Source organism: Ursus maritimus, unplaced genomic scaffold, assembly GCF_017311325.1.
Source record: "Ursus maritimus isolate PB19 unplaced genomic scaffold, ASM1731132v1 scaffold_8, whole genome shotgun sequence".
NCBI lineage: Eukaryota > Metazoa > Chordata > Mammalia > Carnivora > Ursidae > Ursus > Ursus maritimus.
In genome coordinates, this window is record NW_024426996.1 from 76,629,441 (window position 1) to 76,650,040 (window position 20,600).

A 20,600-nucleotide genomic window follows, 5' to 3' on the forward strand; every position below is an offset into this window, starting at 1 on the left:
ATCATCCCAGCCTCCACACGGCCTTACTGTGCAGAGATGACCATTTCCATGCCCAAGCATGTTACTAGTTGTCTCATTCATCAGTCCAGACTTTCATCTGCATGTAAATTTGTGGTGTAAAAAAATATATTTGATTAATAGCAGACTAACCAATTTAGTGACCAGACTGTAATAAATCCATTCTGGAATTAAACAGAGATCAGATTTTCTATGTATGTTTATAAGTTTGAATATTTAAAAACATTTGACTTAGGTGTTTTTGGTTTTTTTTATTTAATGTTTTGGATTTTTTTTTTTTGATCTTTTTAAGTGCTGGGCCTCCAAGATAACAGGAGCATGGAGGAACACACAGCAGGAATCCAACAGTAAATGTTGATGGCAACTGCTCTGTCCTGGCATTATTCCAGGTGCTTGTGCGGGTGTGGTAAACAAGCTGGACAAGGTCCCTGATGCCACAGAGACTAACACACCAACATTAAACAAACACGGTGACATAGTGATGATCATTGCTCTACAGAAAATGTATAGAACCTAGGAGGGTAAGACTGCTTTCCTCGGAGGAGAGGACAACAGGGAAGGTCTGAGAAGGAGAAATTTAAGCTAAGACCTGATTGCTGACAGGAAAACAGATCATGTGAAGATCTGAGGGAAGGAACATCATGGCCAAAAGGGGCAGCAGGCGCAAAGGTCCTGTGGCAAGGGCAGTTAGCAATGGGGCAAGGAACAGCAGAAGTGTGTCAGATGCTCAGTCAGCACCATGTCTGCCGCAGTGGGGACTCGGTGTATACGGTTGCTCTCTTTAGGAAAATGCACAAGTTAATCAGTTTATAGCACCAGGGTTAGAGAGATACCACTCCAGAGCTGAGTTGGAATTCTGGCTCAAGCAGGTGACTCTGGGCAAGTCACCTGACTTCCTGTGCCTGTGAGCTGTTCCTCTTACGTAAGAATCATTTTTAGAATTCTTAAACATGATGCTTTTACTACAAACCTTTATTGTTTGCACAGGCATCTTTTATAAAAGATGGAATCCATTTCTTTTTAATGAAATATTTATTCATTTCATATTAATTAGGTCGTGTTTTGCTTGAGGCATACTTTGGAGGAATTTGCCAGCTCCTGGGGATAGCTTTATTAAGAGCTAAATATCACAGGAAATGCAGGCTTACTCATGAATGGCTTTCAAGCATCGACCAGAGCAAATGGTCCATTACCGACCAATCTGAGAGACCTCACTGCTCTCCTGCATTTCCTGACATCTTCCCATAATGATGTCTCATTCCGTCCTCTAGATGAGGATTTTCAGGCCTTGTCACGCCCATGGAGTGGTCCCCACTTGCTTCACCGGAAAGGATGCATTTCCAGTAGGGTCTCCGAAGCACCAGGGTTCGTGCTGGGGTATTGTTCCCATGACTGTTTTTGGCATTTCCTGACACTGTGGTGTCCCCTGTGACTTGGGCACGGAGGGGATCAGTGTATATGTAAGCATTCATTTTTTAGAGAACACAGGATCAGCTTTTGGAATGGCCTTCAAAGCCTCCTCCACCTTGCCATCAGAAAGAACTCCCCTCCTCCCCAAACCCTGATTTTCCATGTTGCTTGTTTATTCATTCAGTCAGTCACAATGGTACACCTAGATCCACTTTTAAAACCCTTCAGTAGCACCTTCACAGACACATCCAGAATGATGTTTGACCATAGACCTGGGCACCGTGGCCCAGCCCAGCTGACACATAAAATTACCGGTCGTGACAATTGTGAAATTGTTCCTGAGGTCTTTCTTGGGCCACTTCTGTGATCTCTGTGACATTTGCTGCTTCTACCTTCAGAACACACATGAATGATGATCAGAATGACAGCATCAGTAAATAATGGAGAAAGTGCTTGACTGCGCAGCCTTTGTGACCCCCCCTTGAGGACACTCCTCTCTCCATTTTACAGTTGAAAAAGCTGCTGACCCATGCTAACATGCACCAATGCATGTTCTATTTCCTTATACTTCCAGAGGGGCTGTGGTAATACACTTCCCTCTCTCTCCTCTATACCTCCAACCCTTGATGACCCAGAAACAGTCTCTTCCAGAATGCCTTTCCCTAATCCCATAACCTGGTCAGGATCCCTCTTCTGGGTCCCTTAGACTCATGTGTTCACCTCCCCCATAGCACTGCCTTTTCCTAAATAATTATCCATTCATTCCTTCAGCCAGCCACACTTACCAATCAGACACCTGCCACGTGCCAGGCACCGTTCTAGTTACTGAGGTTGGAGCTGCAAACAAAAGAGAGAAAAATCGCTATTATCATGGAGGTTTATGACACAGAGAGGAGACCAACAATGGATAAACAAATCAGCCAGAAGCATGATCAGTGACAGGAGCTGGTCAGGTGGTAGAGGAGGGCTTAGCTCTCTCACATGGAGAGGTCAGGGATGCCAACCTGATTAAGGTGACTCGTGAGCCGAGCCTGGAGGAGGTGAGGGCCCAAGACTGGGACGTGTGGGGAAGGGTGTGGTGGACACAGAAGGGCATGGAGACCAGTGTGGGAAGCGAGCAGGGAGGAAAGAAACAGATATGTGTGGAGGGGAGGTAGGGCCAGGCCATGGAGGGCCCCGTGGCTAATGGTGAATGACTTTGGCTTTTATTCTTGAATATCATCTGCTTATCCCGTTAACTTTGAGCTTGTGGTGGGGGGGGGGGCGGTGTGTGCCGTATCTCCGTAGCTAGCATGGTACCAGGCCCATGGCAGGCATTTCATAACTGTTTGCTGAGTAAAATATTCATCCAGATGAGTATTTTTCTTGAGGCCAACTTTTGATGACTCCAATGAGGCCACCACCGGTCAGAGGCCACGTGTGTTATGAAAAATGACCGTATAGTTTATGTATCAGATGGGAATCTTCTCAGCAGCCAGAAACAGAAAGTCTGCCTTTTGATGGTTTGAACAAAGAGGGGTTATTTTTTTCACATACCAAGAGATCTGAAGGTAGGCGACTCCATGATAACAGGTTCAGCATCTCTATGACGCCCTTGGCCTCGTGGTCACAAGGGGCTGCTGCAGCCCCAGACATTACACATGTGTTCAAGATAGGAGGACAAGAAAAGTGGTGAAGGGGAGAGAATGGGTTCATCTGTAGTTATTCCCTGTTATCCAGAAAGCAAGACTTCCTAGACGCCTCCAGCAGACTAATATCTTATCGACCAGAACTATGGCATCCTCTGGCTACAAGTGAGTATTTAATGGATCACATTGCCTCCTTGAAGAAAATTGTCCTATTATAGAGGAGGAAGGGGGAGGAGGCATATTGTGCAGTTCACAATCATTATCTGCCAAAGACAGTCTTCCTGTCACGTAGGATATTTGAACAATGGTATCCCGTATGATCACTCTCTTTAGTGAACCTATTTCATCCTGATTTTTTTTCTTGCTTGTCGCCTTGTTGGTTGTATCCCAGAATCTCGCTCCTGCAAACATAACCAGTGTGCTTTAATGCACACCATGGCAGTATATTCACTCAACAGGGTTCGCTAAGTGCACTGTAGCTGGGAGTGGGTGGGCAGCAGAGAGATTAACTGAGTCTGGTGGGCTCCAGGGGGGCTCACGGAAGGGCGGTGCCAGCCTTTGCACCCACAGAGCTCTGGGTTCCCAACTTGGCTCTGACCTCTGATTCGGGGTCCCCTGAACCCCAGAGGCTGGCTTGCCTGAGCTGTAACATAAAGGTTAGAGTGCTGACCGTCAAGGTCACTGAAATGCAGCCAGATAGAGACTTTCCTGGAGCCCAACAAAGGGATCTCAACCAGCTCGCACATCAGACTTTCCGGGGGAGTTTTTGAAAACCAGGAAATCCCAGGACCCTCCCAGACCCCTGGGTGTGCCGCAGAACCCGCATCGCCAGCACTCTGAATGTGAAGTGGGGCTGGAGATCCCCGGACTCCGGGGCTGTGAAGGTTTGCAATATGCATCGGTCCCCTTCTCCACTCCCACGTAGAGATGTCTGTGTGACGCGTGCCTTCCTTCTGGCAAGTCACCTGAAATTCACACTAGCTAGCATTTATTTATCTGTCCCAGTAAATTGTGATTCATTTGATAACCTCAGTTCCTAATTGAATTACAATAATGAGGAATGCTAATTGAGTGTTTGCCTTTTGGCAGCTTGGGTGGCTTTGGCCAAACTGCTCACTCTCTGCCTCATAATTGTGATTCCTCAGGGAAGTCTGTGCTGTGCCCCGAAGGAGCTGTGGTGCTGCTGGGGACACCTCTTCTCTTTTGAAGTTGGAGTTCCCAGGACCTGGGCAGTCACCTGGTGGGGAGGAGTGCTCACCTGGCTTCCAGAGCACCTGCCTTGAGCTCCTGAGCTCTCAGCAGATTCCCTCCATCACGAGGTTGCCAGGGGATTCGGAGCTGGGAGGAACGGAAGCCCCTCCTCTTCCGCTGTCAATATGGTGGCACCCAGGATGCCGACCCGCCTGCGGCCACACAGGGCGTGGTGGACACAGTTGTCAATGAGATCCAGCTCCTTTGTGGACTCTACCTCAGGCCTGGAGGTCAGCGTCAGGGAGGCCTTGGGATCAGGAGGCCGTGATGCCTGCAGGGAGTGAGGCCCGGGGAGGCCTGCAAGAAGGTATTCTAAGCAGAGGGAACAGAATATGCTCCTGCCAGGAGTCCAGGGCCAAGGTGATAAATTCACATGTCTGAGCCCCTGAGAGTGTACCCAACGTTAGACAATAAACAGGGACTTACAGTCCAGTGTAGGAAGGAGCACGGGATTCATAATCCAGCGTTTGAAACAGCACAGGATTCATAATCCAGGGTGTGAAGCAGCACAGGATTCATAATCCAGGGTGTGAAGCAGCTTGCTAAAAATAGGGGCTCTGGGAGCCCATTGGGAAGGGTCTAAATATGGACTTCAAGGATAAAGGGAAACCCCTAAAGAAGGCAAGGAACGGTCACAGAGTCAGTGGGGGGGGGGGAGGAGGCAAGAAGGGTAGAAGGCAGTAATGGGGGTGGAGGAATTCTTTAAAGAAATCCTAGAGGGTTGGAGGAAGTTGACGTAGTGTATTTGTATGTGGTGTGTGTTTGTGTGTGCACACATGTGTTTGAATGTGTGTGTGTGCGTGGCATGTGTTTGTGTGTGCACGCATGTGTTTGTATGTGTGTGTGCTCTCTGTGGGGTGTGTGTGTGTGTGGCGTGTGTTTGTGCTTGTGTCAGAGGTAACATGGGCAGGGAGGGCTCGGAATGCCAAGATACAGACTTTGAATGTTTCCTGAAAGTGAAAGAAAACCCTTGAAGGGTTCCATCTTTCCAGTCCCATTTTTCAGAAGTCCCCACTAGGCAGCAGGACACCAGCAGAAACCAGAGCAGAGGTGGGATGGTCCGCTTAGGAAGCTGTGACAGTGAAATTTTCCCGTCTGAAATTTCACGCATTAAACTCTAAATAGCAGAAATTGCTCTGCTCACAGGGACTCGTGTGGAGAAAACACAAGTGTGGGCTTGGGCTGGAATGCGGGGTCCCGGGAAGCGCAGACTTTGGGAGCTGAGTGCACTCAGTGCCCCCTACTCCAGGGCCCAGGCGTCCGTCTGTCCATCACTCACCAGCCCATGTTTACTGGGTGCCTGCATGGACCACATGCTGGGCTGGGCTCCACGGACAGCTGACTGTAGACCCGGGAGCTCACGCAGGAGAGTAAGGATCACAGAGACGCTTGGTTGAGTCGGTCAGCCGCGGGTGGATGACCGTAAGGAACATGGACAGACTGTAGTTTCCTTTGGTCGTTATGGCAAAGAACCACAGGCTGGTGGCTTAGAACAGAAGTGGATCCCAGGGTTCTGAAGGCTCAAGGGAGGAAGCCTGTGTGTGCCTCTCTCCTAGGGGGTTGCCAGCAATGCTCGGTGTTCCTCGGGCTGTAGACATGTCATCTCCCCCAGCTCTGCCTGACATGGTCCCATCCCCCTCTCCTCTGGGTCTGCTCACTTCTGTTCTCTTATAAAGGTGCTGGTTGGATTTGGAGCCCACCCTAAGCCAGAGTGATCTCAGCTCAAGACTCTTGATTATATCTGTGAAGGCCCTTTGTGCTGATAGGATCACGTTCCGGGGCTCTGGGGGTTAGGACATGGACGTCTCTTGCTGAGAACTGCTGCTCAACCAGTAACTAAGCCTGCCCTTCCCCTGCCCTTCCCTTCCTCTCTGGTTTTGTTCATTCCATTCCCTGTGCTTCAGCCACCTGCCTGGGACAATGGCTGGGGTGGCTCCCAAGGGTCCCCACTTCCTTAATTCTGCAGTGTGAAGGGCTCCACCCAACCACCCCAGCAGGTCAGGAGGAAATGTTGCCCCAACCAGCCCAGAACCCTCCCCGCAGCACCCCTGGCCTTCCTTTAGGTTAACCCTCTATGACGGTTATGATGAAGGCCTGGTAGTCATAATAATAGCTGCCATTTGTGGAGGGCCTCTGTCCCAGGAGCATTATATGTGCATAATGCCGTGAGAAGTAAAGAAAACTAGCCCCAGTTCAGCACCTATGACGTGTGGCACCATACCATACCCTTCAGACACATCCCCTTCCGCGCCCGCACAACAGCCCTTGGAGGAAGGCCATATCATTCTCACTTTACTCATGAGCTGACTGAGGATCAGAGAGGGTGAATGACTTACCCAGGGTGACACAGCAAAGAGCTGGGTCATAAGCCCTGGTCAGAGTGTCCCCAGAGCCCAGACCTTCTGCGTGTCTGCGACTTCCCAGCAGACGTTCATCCTACACAGTGCATTAGACTTGCCTTACTCCTCTTGTGTCAGCCTCGATCTCATGGTCAGGTTGGTTCAGTTGTTGCTATGAGCCTTGCTTGGCCAATGAGGAAGCGAAGCCAGACATAGGTGGGTGGTCCCACTCTTGGTCAGCAGGAGGGCCAGGAGCAGGGCCCAGCTCTCCTGGCCCTGGGTCCAGCCTCCTGAGCTCTGCTCTTGAGAAACATAAGATACCTCTAAGATGCTTTAGAAAATAGACCCAAGCCCTCAGTTTACCCAGGAGGGAGTCAAAGTGCAGCCACACTCATTCATCAGTGTTGAGCTGGCAGGGCCCCATCCCTTGATTCCCCACCCTTCATTTGTTAGTGAAACCAAACTTCCAAGCTGTCCCCAACACCCTGTGTCGACTCCCCTTCTCTGTCTTGCTCTGCAAAGTCTCACTTCCAAGCTCCATCCAAATCCCCAGCTCTCTTTGAAAGCTGGAATGCTAATTGCACCTTGAAGAGCCTTTTCCAGGCCCTCCCCTGGCCCTGTCTCTAAGCTGCAGTGAGTGTCATGCTCCCCCCTGCCCAGGAGGTGAGAACCATCTCTTGGCACCTCTGTGCCCTGTAACTGAGGACGGTCATGGAGGTCTTTATCTGCCAGGCCACGGAACCGGGTCCTTGCACGGACTTGAACTAATCACAGCCTGAGCTTCTGTAGCTGGTGCACGCGGCTCACTTGGCTGGACTTCAGGACTCCCCACGCTGGCAGAGGCAGTGTCCGCCGAACATCTCTTCTGAGAAGTCACAAGAGAAGTGAGAGGGATAAGAAACCCTGCCTACCGCATGTCTGCCTGCAGATGTGGGTCTCAGGGACTCGGGTCCAGGGTGCCAGAAGTCTCTGCTAGGATGCCCACAAGCCAGGGTCCCCGTGGTACTTTTGCACAGCACACCTTTGCTTCCTTATGTTTTCAAGTTCACTGGAAAGGAAGTTCCACGGACCTTCAGTCTCATCAGTGATTTTATTGCCTGGGAGAACGTCCTTTCGGAGGGTGCATGAAATGTCCTATTTAAGACATTCAGATTCAGGACATTTATTGCCCCCCTGATATGTTGGGCCCTTCTACTTCCTCGGTCTCGTGTGGTCTCATGTAGTTTCCCCTCTCCAGTGTGCAGGTGGGCCTGGCTAACTCTGTTCAGACAGATCCAGAGACTGGGGCTCAGGGAGGCAGAAGTGAAGCGTAGCTGGGGTTCAGGTTTCCCCACCGTCTTGTATCTACCTCAGACACATTTACAGCATGTCAGAGCTAAAAGGAGTCCGATTCCCAGCAGAGGAGCAATGTGGCACACTGGAGAAGACCCTGAGCTCCTGAGGTGGCAGCCCAGGCCCATGATCTTATCCCTGACCTTGTGTCTCGAGGGTCCTGTTCTCACGGAGGAAGCGTGTTGGTGGAAAGTGCCTGCTGGGGAGGCAGGGTCTGGGTTTAAGTCCAGAGATGTGAGGAGGGTCTACAACCTTCCTGTGCGTCTCTCCCTTTATCTGACAAGTGAGGGTCATAGTAATAGCTGGCTGTATGGGGTTGAATAGTGTCACCCAAAATTCCTGTCCTCCTGGGACCTCAGAATGGAACTTATTTGGAAAACGATCTTTGCAGACGTAATTAGTTCCGATGAGATCGTACAAGAGTAGCGTGGGGCCTGAATCCAGTGACTGGCGTCCTTAAGAAGAAGGTGAAGTTCGGACACAGAGATGCAGACACACAGAGGGAAGAAGGCCACGAGACCGCAGAGGCCGGATCGAAGTGCCCGCTGCAGCCCCACAGATGCCCAGGGGTGCCGACCACCACCAGGAGCCGGAAGAGGCAAGGAGGGACCCTCCCCTGCAGCCGCAGAGGGGCATGGCCCTGCTGACGCCTCAACTTTGGGCCTCTGGCTTCTAGAACCGAGAGACAGTAGGCGTCTGTGGCTGTAAGCCGCCCAGGCTGTGGTTCTGTGTTACGGCGGCCCAAGGAAGTAAGGCCAATACCTCATCAAGTGTTTGGGAGGACTGGCTAATACAGCCCTTGTTAGCTGTTCATGGTGCACACGAACGTTCGCCGCCGTACCACACTCCTTGCTCCGTGTCCTCAGGCCCTCCTGTATACCCCTCTGTTTCCCTAAAACTTCTTCCTTTCCCATCGTTCCATCCTCCTGTGCTCGTGCTCTGGCACTAACTCCTCCAGGGAGCCCTCCCTGATGGCCTGTCCTCCCACCTGCCCCCACAGCCCTGGCAAGGGGGTCATTCCAGAGTAGGACTGTCTGGGTTTGACGCTCTGTCCTGACACGTAGGGGCATGTTGGATGCTGGATGTACTGATTAGTGCACTCAGGGCCACTGCTTCTCGAGCTCGAGGGAAGACAGAGGATTTATTGGAGAGGCCCTTGAGTGGATTGTCAGCGAGAGCATTTGCTCGGCCTCTGGCCCTCAGTAAAGTGCTCAGTACTCTGCCCTTGCTCCCCCAGGGCCTGAGATTGGGGATCTCCAGGACCAGGGTGCAAGGCAAGGACTCGAGTCCAGGCACTGGAGAGGTGAAAACAGCATGGGGAGGTGAGCTGGGAAGTGAGTCAGGGGAGGAGAGGCAGGAGGACATCCCATAAAGGGTGTGCCGTCAAGCCAGGTGCCCCATGGGCCACTTCTCAGACTTAACCCACGGAACAGGCAAGGGGCCTGGGGTCGAGGCGCTGCTCCTGCCGGCCTTGACTCTCTGGCATCGCCAGTCTGCTGCCTGGGCAGCAAAGTGGGCACTGCTGGCAGTGAGAGTCCTTGAGCAGAGGAAAGCGATACTGGCAGACAGGTGTGTGCTGTGGTGGGGCAGGCCAGGGGGTACAGCGGGCACTGACGCCACGTACTTCAGGGCTGCAGACGTGGGTGCATTGTCTGTTTTCCTCCTGGTCTGTGCACTCCTTGAGGGCAGGGCTGCTCCTTCTGTCTCCTGTACCTGCAGCTCCTTTGCCAGCACTTGGCACACAGCTAACGCTTCGCGTAAACATCTGAGAACAGAACAGCGGGAGCCGGTCCAACTCCTCCACTTCACAGCTGTGGGGAGGTGGTGGCACGGCCTGAGCCGCTCCGCCAGCAACTCCTCAGAACACGGGCTTCAACCCAGAGGTAGAAGCGCAGGGAGGGGCTGCTTTCTTTCTTTTTTTTTCTTTTGGCAAATGTTGGCCTGAATGTTCTCCCCTCTGGCTGTTGCTCAGGTGTGCATCGTGCAGAAGCGAGACACGAAGAAGATGTACGCCATGAAGTACATGAGCAAGCAGAAGTGCATCGAGAGGGACGAGGTGCGCAACGTCTTCCGGGAGCTCCAGATCATGCAGGGGCTGGAGCACCCCTTCCTGGTCAACCTGTGGTGAGTGACCGCGTGCCGGGCCCCTGGGGCAGCCTCGCCGCCGAGCCACGTGCAAAGCCCGCTGTGCTGGAAGGAAGCTTCTGCCTGGTAGAGAGACAGGGGTGAAACTTTCCAGGTGCAGATACTCCTTTGAATATTTTATACGGTTATGTTCTCCGATGGGTATTTTGTAAAGTACATTCTCTCATGGAATCTGGAAGCATCTGCTCACTTTTCATTTTAATTCTGTTCTCTTACCTGATGAATCAGACTTGAAAATAGATTTTGAAGCGAAAGTTTTTGTGTTTCTGAGCAAATGTGCGGAATGCTGTAAGAGAAAGCCAAAGAGAGGGAACTTCGGCTTTTTAAAAAATGTCACCCGTAGTGTTGATGGCAAGAAGGCCTCAGGGTGGCTGCCCAGGACAGATATGCTAAATTCCAAGTTCTGAATTTGGCCCACAAGGCCTGCCATGATCCATGTTCTAGAACTTTCTCTCCATCCCATCCCTGGCTATTGTCTCTGCTTTAAATTGGCATCCTTGAAATGCCACCTACTGGTGGGTCCCTGCCCCTGTGCCTTTGCAGTGACATTTGCTTTTCCTGAACTTTCCACCTGCCTCTCCCCCTGACTCCTGCTGGCCCCACCTGCGCCGTGCCCACTTCCTCTAACCAAATCCCACCCACTCCTTTCATCCAGCTTAGGAGACACATGGGGGCAGGAGCCTTCCCTAACCCGCAGGCCGACTGAGTGCCCCTCACCATCCCCACCGGCTGTGGGCTTGACCCACCCAGCACAGCCTTTCCCACAGTGAGCCCGAACCCAGATATCTGGCCTCACCGAGGCATCGCTGGCTCCTCGAAGGCAGGGGCTCTCTTGGTTCTTTGTGTCTGGGAGTCTCACATGGTCGCAGGCATGTTGGGGGGGGCTGCTTGCTCAGTGTTCCTGGAGCTGGATTTTGTTGAAGGGCACAGAACAGGCTGTTCTAGGAAACAAATTCTGGCTGTCTCATTCTGCACCTCAGCTGAACATCACAAGTGACCCCTGAGGGGAAAGTCTAGTCTAGCGCGTGTTCCTAATAGGCTACCGCCCGTTATTTCCATTGCTCTCCACGCTCCGAGGCACCCCGAACAAGGGTGATAGACCAAGGCGACGTGAGTTTCCTGCTTGGGAAAACCCAGCAGACGCCGTACACCTGGGCGTCTCCACGGGGACAAGACTCTGTGTTACAGCCTGAGTACCAAGTACGGGTTCTCCGTGTCTCCAGGCAGCGATCCGAACACTTCCGTGGTTTGTCGAAATAACGCCTTCCACAGGACTCCCTAGAGTGGACTGAGGGGTGTGCGTGTATGCGCGGTGCGTGGTGCGTGTTGGAGGGGTGAGGTTGGAGCGGCCCCTCTGAAGGCACCGCCTTTCCCTGCCCTGTTTATGTGCTCCTAGACACAGGTTAATGTCGCGCACCCTTGATTACAGGACTGCGGGGTGAGGGAGGGAGCTCTCTGCAGTCGTTGGGCCCTGTGGCAGTACTTTCCCATCGTGAGCAAGAGGGAGTGACTGGCTGCTGAAATTTAGAGTCACATCTCAAACTGTCACCCATTAATGGTGATAATAATGTCCTAGCTGGGGGCGCCTGGGGGGCTCAGTCAGTTGAGTGTCTGACTGTTGATTTCAGCTCAGCTCGTGGTCCTCAGGGTCATGAGATCAAGCCCTGTGTCAGGCACTGCACTGGGTGTGGAGCCTGCTTGAGATTCTCTCTCTCCCCCTCCCCCTCCCCCTCCCCACCCTCCCTCTTAAAATAAACATAACTAATGCTCTGGCTTACTGCTAGGACCGTTTGGAGAATCAGCTGAGAGGGAAGGATATGAAGGTATGTTTTCTGTAAATGAAAATACTGCCCATTGTAAGAGGTTCTGTGTACGTGCGTCAGTGACTATGTGATGGACAGATGGGCAGTGCTCCCGCTAGCTCTGAGCCGACAGCAGGGAGGCGCCCCTCCGTCCGTTGGTCAGTCCTGAGCCCTTCGCACGTGGTATGGCTCATGATTTATGCGGCTATAGGGGCAGAAACTTAAATTTGCTTCAGCGCAAAACAGAATCTTTTGGGTTTCATAGCGAAGAGGTCTAGAATTCCCGTGGCTTTGGTCCCTCTGTCTCTCTCTGGGTTTCCCCTGTGTTAGCTTTGTTTTCAGAGCCGTGGCTCGTGCTGACCGCTTCTTGCTCCAGCTTCTCCTGTTAGCCCAACAGCACCAACAGAGGACGATGGGCATGGGGGGATGGACCTGGTTCGGGTCACGTGTCCATTCCTGAAGCAGCAGGGGAGGGGCAGGAGGTGGGTCCCACCTGCGTGTCTGGAACCCAGAATGAGGGAGGAGATGGAGACCCGCAGAGGGAGACTGGAGCCTGTTCCCAGGAAACCTGTGCCTGCCAGGTGTCTGGAGCCTGTCACTTGTGCTCCCTGTCAGCCCGCGCGGCCTTCCTAACAGCCCTGCGTGGTGAGGGCCGTGGGCTCCCTTCCTCAGGGAAAGCAGGACTCAAAGCAGCTCACCGCCTGCCTGAATCAATTGAACGGTGATTCAAACTCAACCCCATCCCATTGTGCCCTGAGGTTTCCAGTTCTGTAGGGAAATGACCTGTAACATTTTCTGATAAGGATCCCTTACTTCCCTAGTCCCGCTAACAGCCTCGTTGGTTTCCTACTGTCATCTTAATATTGTCCCCATTATATAGATGGGGTAACTGAGTCCCACTGCGAGTAAGTGGAGGAGATGGGACCGAAGCCAGGCTGTCTGGCATCAGCCCTTTCCCCACAGCTGCTGAGAGAAGGCCCCAGCCCTTACCCTCTAGACGGAGTTCCTCCTGCCAGGCCTCTGTTTGGCTGCCTCTCTGGCCCCTACTGGAAGGGAGCAGAGTGAGGAATTGCTTGATGGGTTCATAAGAACACTGGCGCTTTGCATTAATTATATGTCAGCTTTTCATCTCGTTACATGGAGGGTGAATTATCGCAGCCCTGGAAATCCTCACCGTGCCCCTTCCTGTTCTGCTTTTTTGCTGACGTGCTCTGTAACTGGCAAGGTGAAGGCTGGGCATTGATTATTTGCACGGCAGTGTTGCCTCTGAGGAATGAATGATGTGTGCTCCCAAGCCTGTGATGGTCCAAGTCTTTGTCAAGAGCAATATTTTCACCCGTTTTTTTTGCAAAGAGAAAAGGGAATGAGAAATTACACCCACAGGAGGGTGAGGGTGCTGCATTAGCAGGGGTCCTGGAGAGGTGGGGGGGGCAGGAGAGAGGTGGGGGGAGGGCAGGAGAGAGATAGGCAGGGGAGCATTTCAGCACTCGGGGTCCAAATCTGACCTCCCGGGTACTCAGGGCAGCCCTGCCTCTTGCACACTGCGAGGCTGCTATGGACTGAACCATGTACCCCCCCCGCCACCCCCAGTTCATATATTGATGCCCTATTCCCCAGTGTGACCGTATAGGGGACAGCATTCAGGTAGTTATTAAGGTGACATGAGGTCATTAGGGTGGGGCCCCGAACAGCACAGACAGTGGCCCGTGATGATGAAGAGGGCTCTCTGCCAGGTGAGGACGCAGCAAGAAGGCGGCTGTCTACAAGCTGGGAGGAGGCTTCCCGCCCGAACCCGACCATGTCGGTGCCTTGATCTTGGGCTTCCAGTCTCCAGAGCTGTGAGAAAATGACCTTCTGTGGTTGAACCCTGTCATGTCATGGACTATAGAGGCCTCGAGAGCGAATTGATTCTCTTCTCTGTGTCTCAGTTTCCTTCTTTGTAAAATGGGAAAAGAAGGATAGCTACGCCGTGCGGCGACTGGCAGGACCGGGCAGGGAACTAGCGAGCAGGGGCCGCAAGTCTCGGGCAGGAGGCAGCCCTGGATCGAGGACCGGAGGTGGTGTTGACAGTCTCAGCGCTGCTCACTCAGGAGGGCCTCCGCGGCTTGCACAGCTCACTTCCTCCCTCATTCTCATTATCAAAACCCGTTTCCACTTACCGGATTGCCTACATGGACTAGACCAGCTGTTAAAATGCTTCACTTCAAATTGCTCGGGTGCCTCCCCTGCCCATGTTACCGCTCAAGTCACTGTAGGAAAGAACACCTGGTAGGGGAGGGTGAGGACAGACAACCTGCAATCATTTCACAGTCCTCATAGCCAGTGTGTATTTCTAGAAGCTTCCCTGAGTAGCGATGGACCGATTCAAGACACACATCTCCGCGCACCGCTCTGAGCCAAGAGAGAACCACTGACATTAGAGGCTGACACTGTTGTAAGTGCAGAGACTTTGACCAAAGTGAACTGCGTAAGGTGTTTCAGTGTGGGGCTGCTCTGACTTGAGCAGGGGGGCAGGAAGGAGTCCGGAGGGAGGACAGAGACTGCCCCCCCTGGGAACCTTTGATGAAGGGTAAACGTACTTTAAAGTCCTTCGTTGCTGACCTTGACTGTTGCTGCATCCTCTCGCCTGGCATTTCGACTTTCAGCCGCCCCCCTCCCTGTCCATCACCCCCTGCCCTACCAAGGTGTCCCAGTCATTTCGGGCTGCCATCACGGATTCTGATAGACGAGGCAGCATTCACACGAAAGTGTATTTCTCACTGTTCTGGAGACTGCAAGTGGCGGTCAGGGTGCCGGCATGGTAGGGTCTGGTGACAGCCTTCTTCCTGGTGGGCAGGGGGCAGTGTTCCTGCTGGGTCCTCATATGGGGTAAGGGAGAGAGCGCTCTCTATCTCTCTTGTTCCTTCTTAAAGGGGCACTAATCCCATCATGAGGGCTCTACCTGTAACCTACATCTCACCCAAAGGCCCCATCTCCAAATACCATCACACGGGGGACAAGGTTTCAACATGTGACTTTTTGTGGGGGAGGAAACACCGAGTCCATGGCACAGAGCAAATCTTACCACAGTGCAAATCTGAGGCCACCATTTCTCGATGTAGAACCCAACAGTGGCGTCCCCACACCCACAACTTCATGTCTCTCCATGACCAGCCGTCTGACGCTATGCCAGCCTCTCCTGCTGACACCAACCTCTGCTACCGTCTTGCTGCATTTTTGTTCCAACCAAACCAACTGATGAATGACACCTGTCATTCGTCTTGCTGTCTTCCTCTCTCGGGCCTTTGCACAGGCCGTTCCTCCCGCCTGGAACACTGTCTCCCTTTGTTCACTCTGAGAACTTCTGCTTCTGCTCCCCCAAGTATCTGTTCCTTACATAGGTGTGTGTTGTGTACCAGGTAATATCTTACTTTCTCAGGGTACAGGGATGAAGAGAACCTTGTTCTCTCGGAGTTTATAGGCCAGGTTCATGGACTCTGTCGAGCTCCCTCATCGCTGCCAGACGTGCCCCCAGCTGGCGGTGCCTTCTCCTGGACTGTCCTACCGAACAGGGCAGCTCGGTCACATTTCCCGGCTTGCGGGTCTGTTTCCACCATCAGCAGGGAGCTGCTTGGGGGATGGGCCACGTCTTACTCATCTCCGCATTCCCAGCATCTGACGTCCACAAAGTTCATGCATCCGGTGCTAAGGGCTGGCACGCAATACGGCAAAGACCGTGATGCATTGGAGACAGAACAATGAGCCAGAGTCGCTCTCTGTCTTCACATAGCTTGCACACAGGAGAGGACAGACGTTGAGCCAACAGTTGGTGTGCTCCTCTGCTCTCTTCCTGACATCTTGAGTACCCACTGTCCTTTGGGGTCCTGGGATAACTTAAAAATATATAGATGGCTCATGTCCCCCACGTTCCGGGGTCAGGTGATCTTCTGGTCCATCCCGGACATGCCGATGGAAAATGCTCATGGGGCTTTTCCCAGTCAGTAACCTCTTCAGGCTCCATCACCATGGAAACTGCCTTAATAAAGGGGGCAGGTGGTGAGGCTGTCTTGTCCAGGATCCTTTTCACAAACTTTACTATTCTAGGATTTGTTAACCTCACTTGTAACTTCCGGCTTGTGCTTTCAAGATGACAGATTTCCCACATTTTAAGTGTCATAAGTTTGTTATTCTTAAGGGGACTGAGTTGGGGTCGTGCCTGTGGATTACCAGATGACCCAGGCTGCTTTCTGATATCCGGAGGGTGGGCCCTGGCTGTGGAGAGGGTTGGGTGAGGAGACAGAGGTTGTGCCGTGCAAACACAGGGAGAATGGAGGGTGGGGTGGGGCCCAGGGTCCATCATCTGATGTATCAGACAGTCCCTGTGGGTGAATGGGGGATCCTTCAATCAATCGGGAAGGGCATGGGATTTGCCCAAGGTCATGTGGAAGAGCAAAGATTGACCTCGGACCTGCCGGTGGTCTTTGGGGTACTCTGCTTTCCCCATCTCCTGACCCACCACACCTTCTTGTGCCCATTTCTGACTGCTCCTGATGTTTCCTATGTATTTTTCTGTAATTAGGAGTGTCCTTGGCCCATGGGGAGTTACGAAATTCATCCCTCACTTCTTCAATGCCTGATAATATTAGTAACACCGCTCTTTATGGATTACCTACAGTGTGTGGCTCTTTTCCTATTATATCTTGATTAATCCTCAGAAGCATCTCGCGGGGTGGATGCTACTGCCCCCAGTTTACAGTTGGAGAAACTTAGGACCGGGGGGCTAAATAATTTGTGCAAAGCTACGGAGCTAACAGGGATTGGAAGCAATAACATAGCAGTAAATAAATCCTTAACAACCTGTGTCCCAGGGGAAAGACAGCAAGCCCTGAATCGTAGTTAGCTGATTTCCATGTCAGCGCTTGCTGTGGACTGAATGTTTGTGTCTTCCCCAAATTCGTATGTTGAAGCCTAACCTCCAATGGGATGATACCAGGAGATGAGGCCTTTGGGAGGTGATGAGGTCATGAGGATGGACCCTCATGAATGAGATTAGTGCCTTTATAAAAGAGCTCCCTTTCCCACCTTCTGTATGAGGACACCATGAAAAGCCATCGATGGACCAGATGCTGCTGGAGCTTCTAGCCTCCAGGAGCATGAGAAAGAAATTTCCGCTGCTTATAAGCCACCCATCTATGGTATGCTATTATAGCAGCCCGAACGGACTAAGACATGGTTGAATTCAAACCGACAGCATGATGTCAACCAGCTGGCAAAATTTCTGGAAATTTAACAATTCTTGTAAGCGGTGTAAGCCAGCTCCAGCACAACCCCGACAGTCCCAGATGTAGCAGCAAAGCCTTTGCTGTCTCTAAACCCAACGTCTGTGAGCTGGGACCAGGGGTGAGCCTGCCACACATGAAGATGAGCCAGGGATGAGCCCCGTCTCCAAGGAGAGGGATGCTTCAAGAGGAGTGGAAAGAGGAATGTGGTGCCTGAACACTGGACAGAAAGGGGAAAGTGGAAAAAGGTCCTTCCCTTCCTAGGATGGTGTTCTTGGAAAGCCTCAGTTTTCTTGTCTGGAAAATGGGGGCAGTAGCTCCCTCCCTTCCATGCTTTGTTTTTATTTATTTTATTTTATTTTATTTTATTTTATTTTATTTTATTTTATTTTATTTTATTTTATTATTTTATCTTATTTATGTGAGAGAGAGAGAGAGTAAGCTAGGGAGCAGGAGTGGGGGGGGCGCGTGGGGAGCGGAGGCAGAAGAAGACTCCCTACTGAGCAGGAAGCCATACTTGGGGCTCGATCCAGGGACTGGAGGATCGTGACCTGAGCCAAAGGCAGATGCTTCACCGACTGAGCCCCCCAGGCACCTCGCTTCCGTGCTTTGTGAAGGCCAAAGCAAATGAGATCCAGTGGATGAAAGCCCTGTGGAAATGATCATTTGTTGGAGAGATGTACCTTATTATACTTCCTTCTGATAAAAACTGAAATATGACTAATGACCTGTAAATCCTTTGAACGGTTTATATGCATGGAACTCTGCGGGGAGGCAGGGAGCCTGGTTATACCTGTGAGGACGCAGACAGAGCTGGCGGATTCTCAACCGCCCGGCAATTTCGTGTTAAGCTCACATCCCAAAGAGACACAAACATTACATTGGAATGTAATACATTTTAATGGGGAAGTGCTTACCTGCTGTAGTGAGCTTAATTAAACTGCAAGCAGCAGCGCCCTTGTTCCTCAAGTTTTTGGAAGTCACAAGGCAGCCTCCCTGATGTTCTTTTGCCAGCCAGGCGCCCGCCTTCCCCCAGTCCACCCAGGTCTCTGCTCTCCGCCTCCCTCTGCCTGGGATAATCTCCTCTGGCCACCTGCAGGCACAGCCCTTCACATCCCTCAGATCTTTACCAAATGTGACCTTCTATTTGAGGCTTTCTCTGACCGCCCAATTTAAAAACCCCACACGGGCTGTCCCAGTCCACTAGCCTTTACTTTATCTGCTATGGCACATTTCACCTTACAGCACACCATGCCTAGTATGTTTTTCTCTTCTTTTCTTTTTTTCTTTTTCTTTTTTATTAACTTATTTAAATTCAGTTAGTTAACATATAGTGTATTATTAGTTTTAGAGGTAGAGTTCAGTGATTCATCCATTGCATATAACACTCAGTGCTCATCACATCACGTGTCCTCCTTAATGCCCACCACCCAGTTACCCCATCCCCTCACCTACCTCCCCTCCAGCAAACCTCGGTTTGTTCCATAGAGTGAAGAGGCCCTCATGATTTGTCTCTTTCTCTGATTTCCTCTTAATTTATTTTTTCCTCCTTTCTGAGAAGGAAACTCTGGGACTGAGAAGTAAGGGGACGTTGGCATCCCTTCGTGACATCAGGGATGCCCCCTGAGGAATCGGCACCTTCTGGATGTCATGGCTCATGGTGGCTCCCCGTGACAGGGGTTGTTACAGATGCAGAAACTGAGGCTCACGGAGGCTGAGTGGTTGACTGTGCAGGCCCCACAGTGAGTAGGGGCTGGATCCGGGACTCACACCCTGCCTGTCTGACTCCAGAGCCTACTTTCTAGAACATGGCACTGCCTTCATTTTTCTGGCTGATGCCATACCATTGCTTAAAATGGTGAAGGAATTTCAGAGGGAAAACAGACCTGCCTTTGGGATCTTATCCACTAACCGGAAATGTGATGCTGTCCTTCTCTGGGCTGCAATTTTCTCAGCTGTGGACTGAAAGCCTTGGACTCTGTCCACTGGTTTTCCCTTGGTTTCCACAGAGCCCTAGGGGGTCCAGGAGGTTCCTTAAGGGTCACTGGGGGCTGATAGGGTTGAATGTGTCCTGCTGCTTTCCCCATTCCCTACTCTTATGTGTTAGTGGTTTACCTTTGGTTTTATTTAAGTAAGGGTTTTTGCTGCTTACCCGTTTGACAGCCAGGAGCCTAGATTGTTCTCCTATTCTGAGTCTGAGATTTGACAACCCTCAGGCTGCTCTGTGGGCTGAGAACTGGACCCAGGCACAGCTAGCTTTGCTAAGCAGAGAGGCATGACCTAGACTAGGTGATCAAATTAAAAAAAAAGAAAGAAAGAACGGGTTTAATGAAAATGAATCTCAGTTTGTAGAATCAGAGGCGGCACATTAATGGTGAAAGAGTGTTGTGTTCCCCGTGCAGCGTGCTGAAGGCTGTGCCCGGGCCAGTGGCGAACACCACAGGGGAGAGGAAAGTACCACTGTGCGTGCTCCCCACTCGGCCAGCGGCCTCACAGCGCCCAGGAAGTCAAGTGGTATATCCAGACAGTAGAGACCAGAAAACAGATTGTGGTAAATGTCTGCTCTCAGGAGAGCATGCTTACTGATAAATGGCCCCTGGTGCTTCTGCTGGGAGAACCGTTGCAGAGATGACAGTAAATGACAATATCAGTTTAAAAGCCACATTGCCCATAAAGGGCAGGTGTTTGCAGGGTCTTATATCCAAAATGGTGGTATTTTCTTAGAACACCCATCACCAGGAACCACCGTGATGCTTCCTGCTGTCGAATCCCCAGCCAGACTTCTGCTCCGCATACCTGCTGGGGGACCATCATGTCTTCACATTCTCCTACAGCACAGCAGCCTGGTCCTCAGGGCCCTGGAAGGTCAAGGTCGGGCTTTTGATCTCCTCGGTTCCCCACTACTGCATCCTTTGCTGGCTGCCCCCGAGGAAGTGCCCACAGCCACTGCCCTCTCTAAGGCTCTGGCTGTGCCTCCCTGGGTCACAGGTGTGGGGGGCGGGTTCCCATCCCAGGACTCTGTGGGCCGTTGTCCCCCTCTGAGCCTCCTGACCTCCACAGTGCTGCTGGACCTTGCTCTCTGCTTGTGTTACTTCACCTCTGCAAGACTGGATTTCACTCACCCTCCATGCCTCCCAGCCCCTTCCCTCCAGTAGACCATGGGCCTTCCTCCCATGCAAAAGAGAAAGGAAGGATGCGGTGGTTAGCTTGGTCTGTAGATGACACAACAGAGACGTGGAGGATGGAGTCATTTCCCCGGCATCGTGGGGCCAGCAAGGTGGGAAGTCAGTATTTTGACCCCTGTCCAACGGACAGATGTGCAAGAAGGGATTTTGGGAAGTCTGCTGACTCCAAAGCCAGATGTGTTTGCTGGATTGTTGACGCACTGGACTGCACTGGGAACTTAACAAAGCCTGC

General features: G+C 51.9%; 1 protein-coding gene across 1 annotated transcript in view; it reads left to right on the forward strand.

Annotated features, from left to right (window-relative positions):
• STK32B (serine/threonine kinase 32B) overlaps positions 1–20,600 on the forward strand; it is a 275,458-nt gene that overhangs the window by 19,654 nt on the left and 235,204 nt on the right. The window contains exon 2 of the mRNA XM_008685823.2: positions 9,951–10,102. Within this exon, the coding sequence (XP_008684045.2) occupies positions 9,984–10,102 (119 nt within the window). The 5' untranslated portion in view covers positions 9,951–9,983. The remainder of the gene's footprint in view (positions 1–9,950; positions 10,103–20,600) is intronic.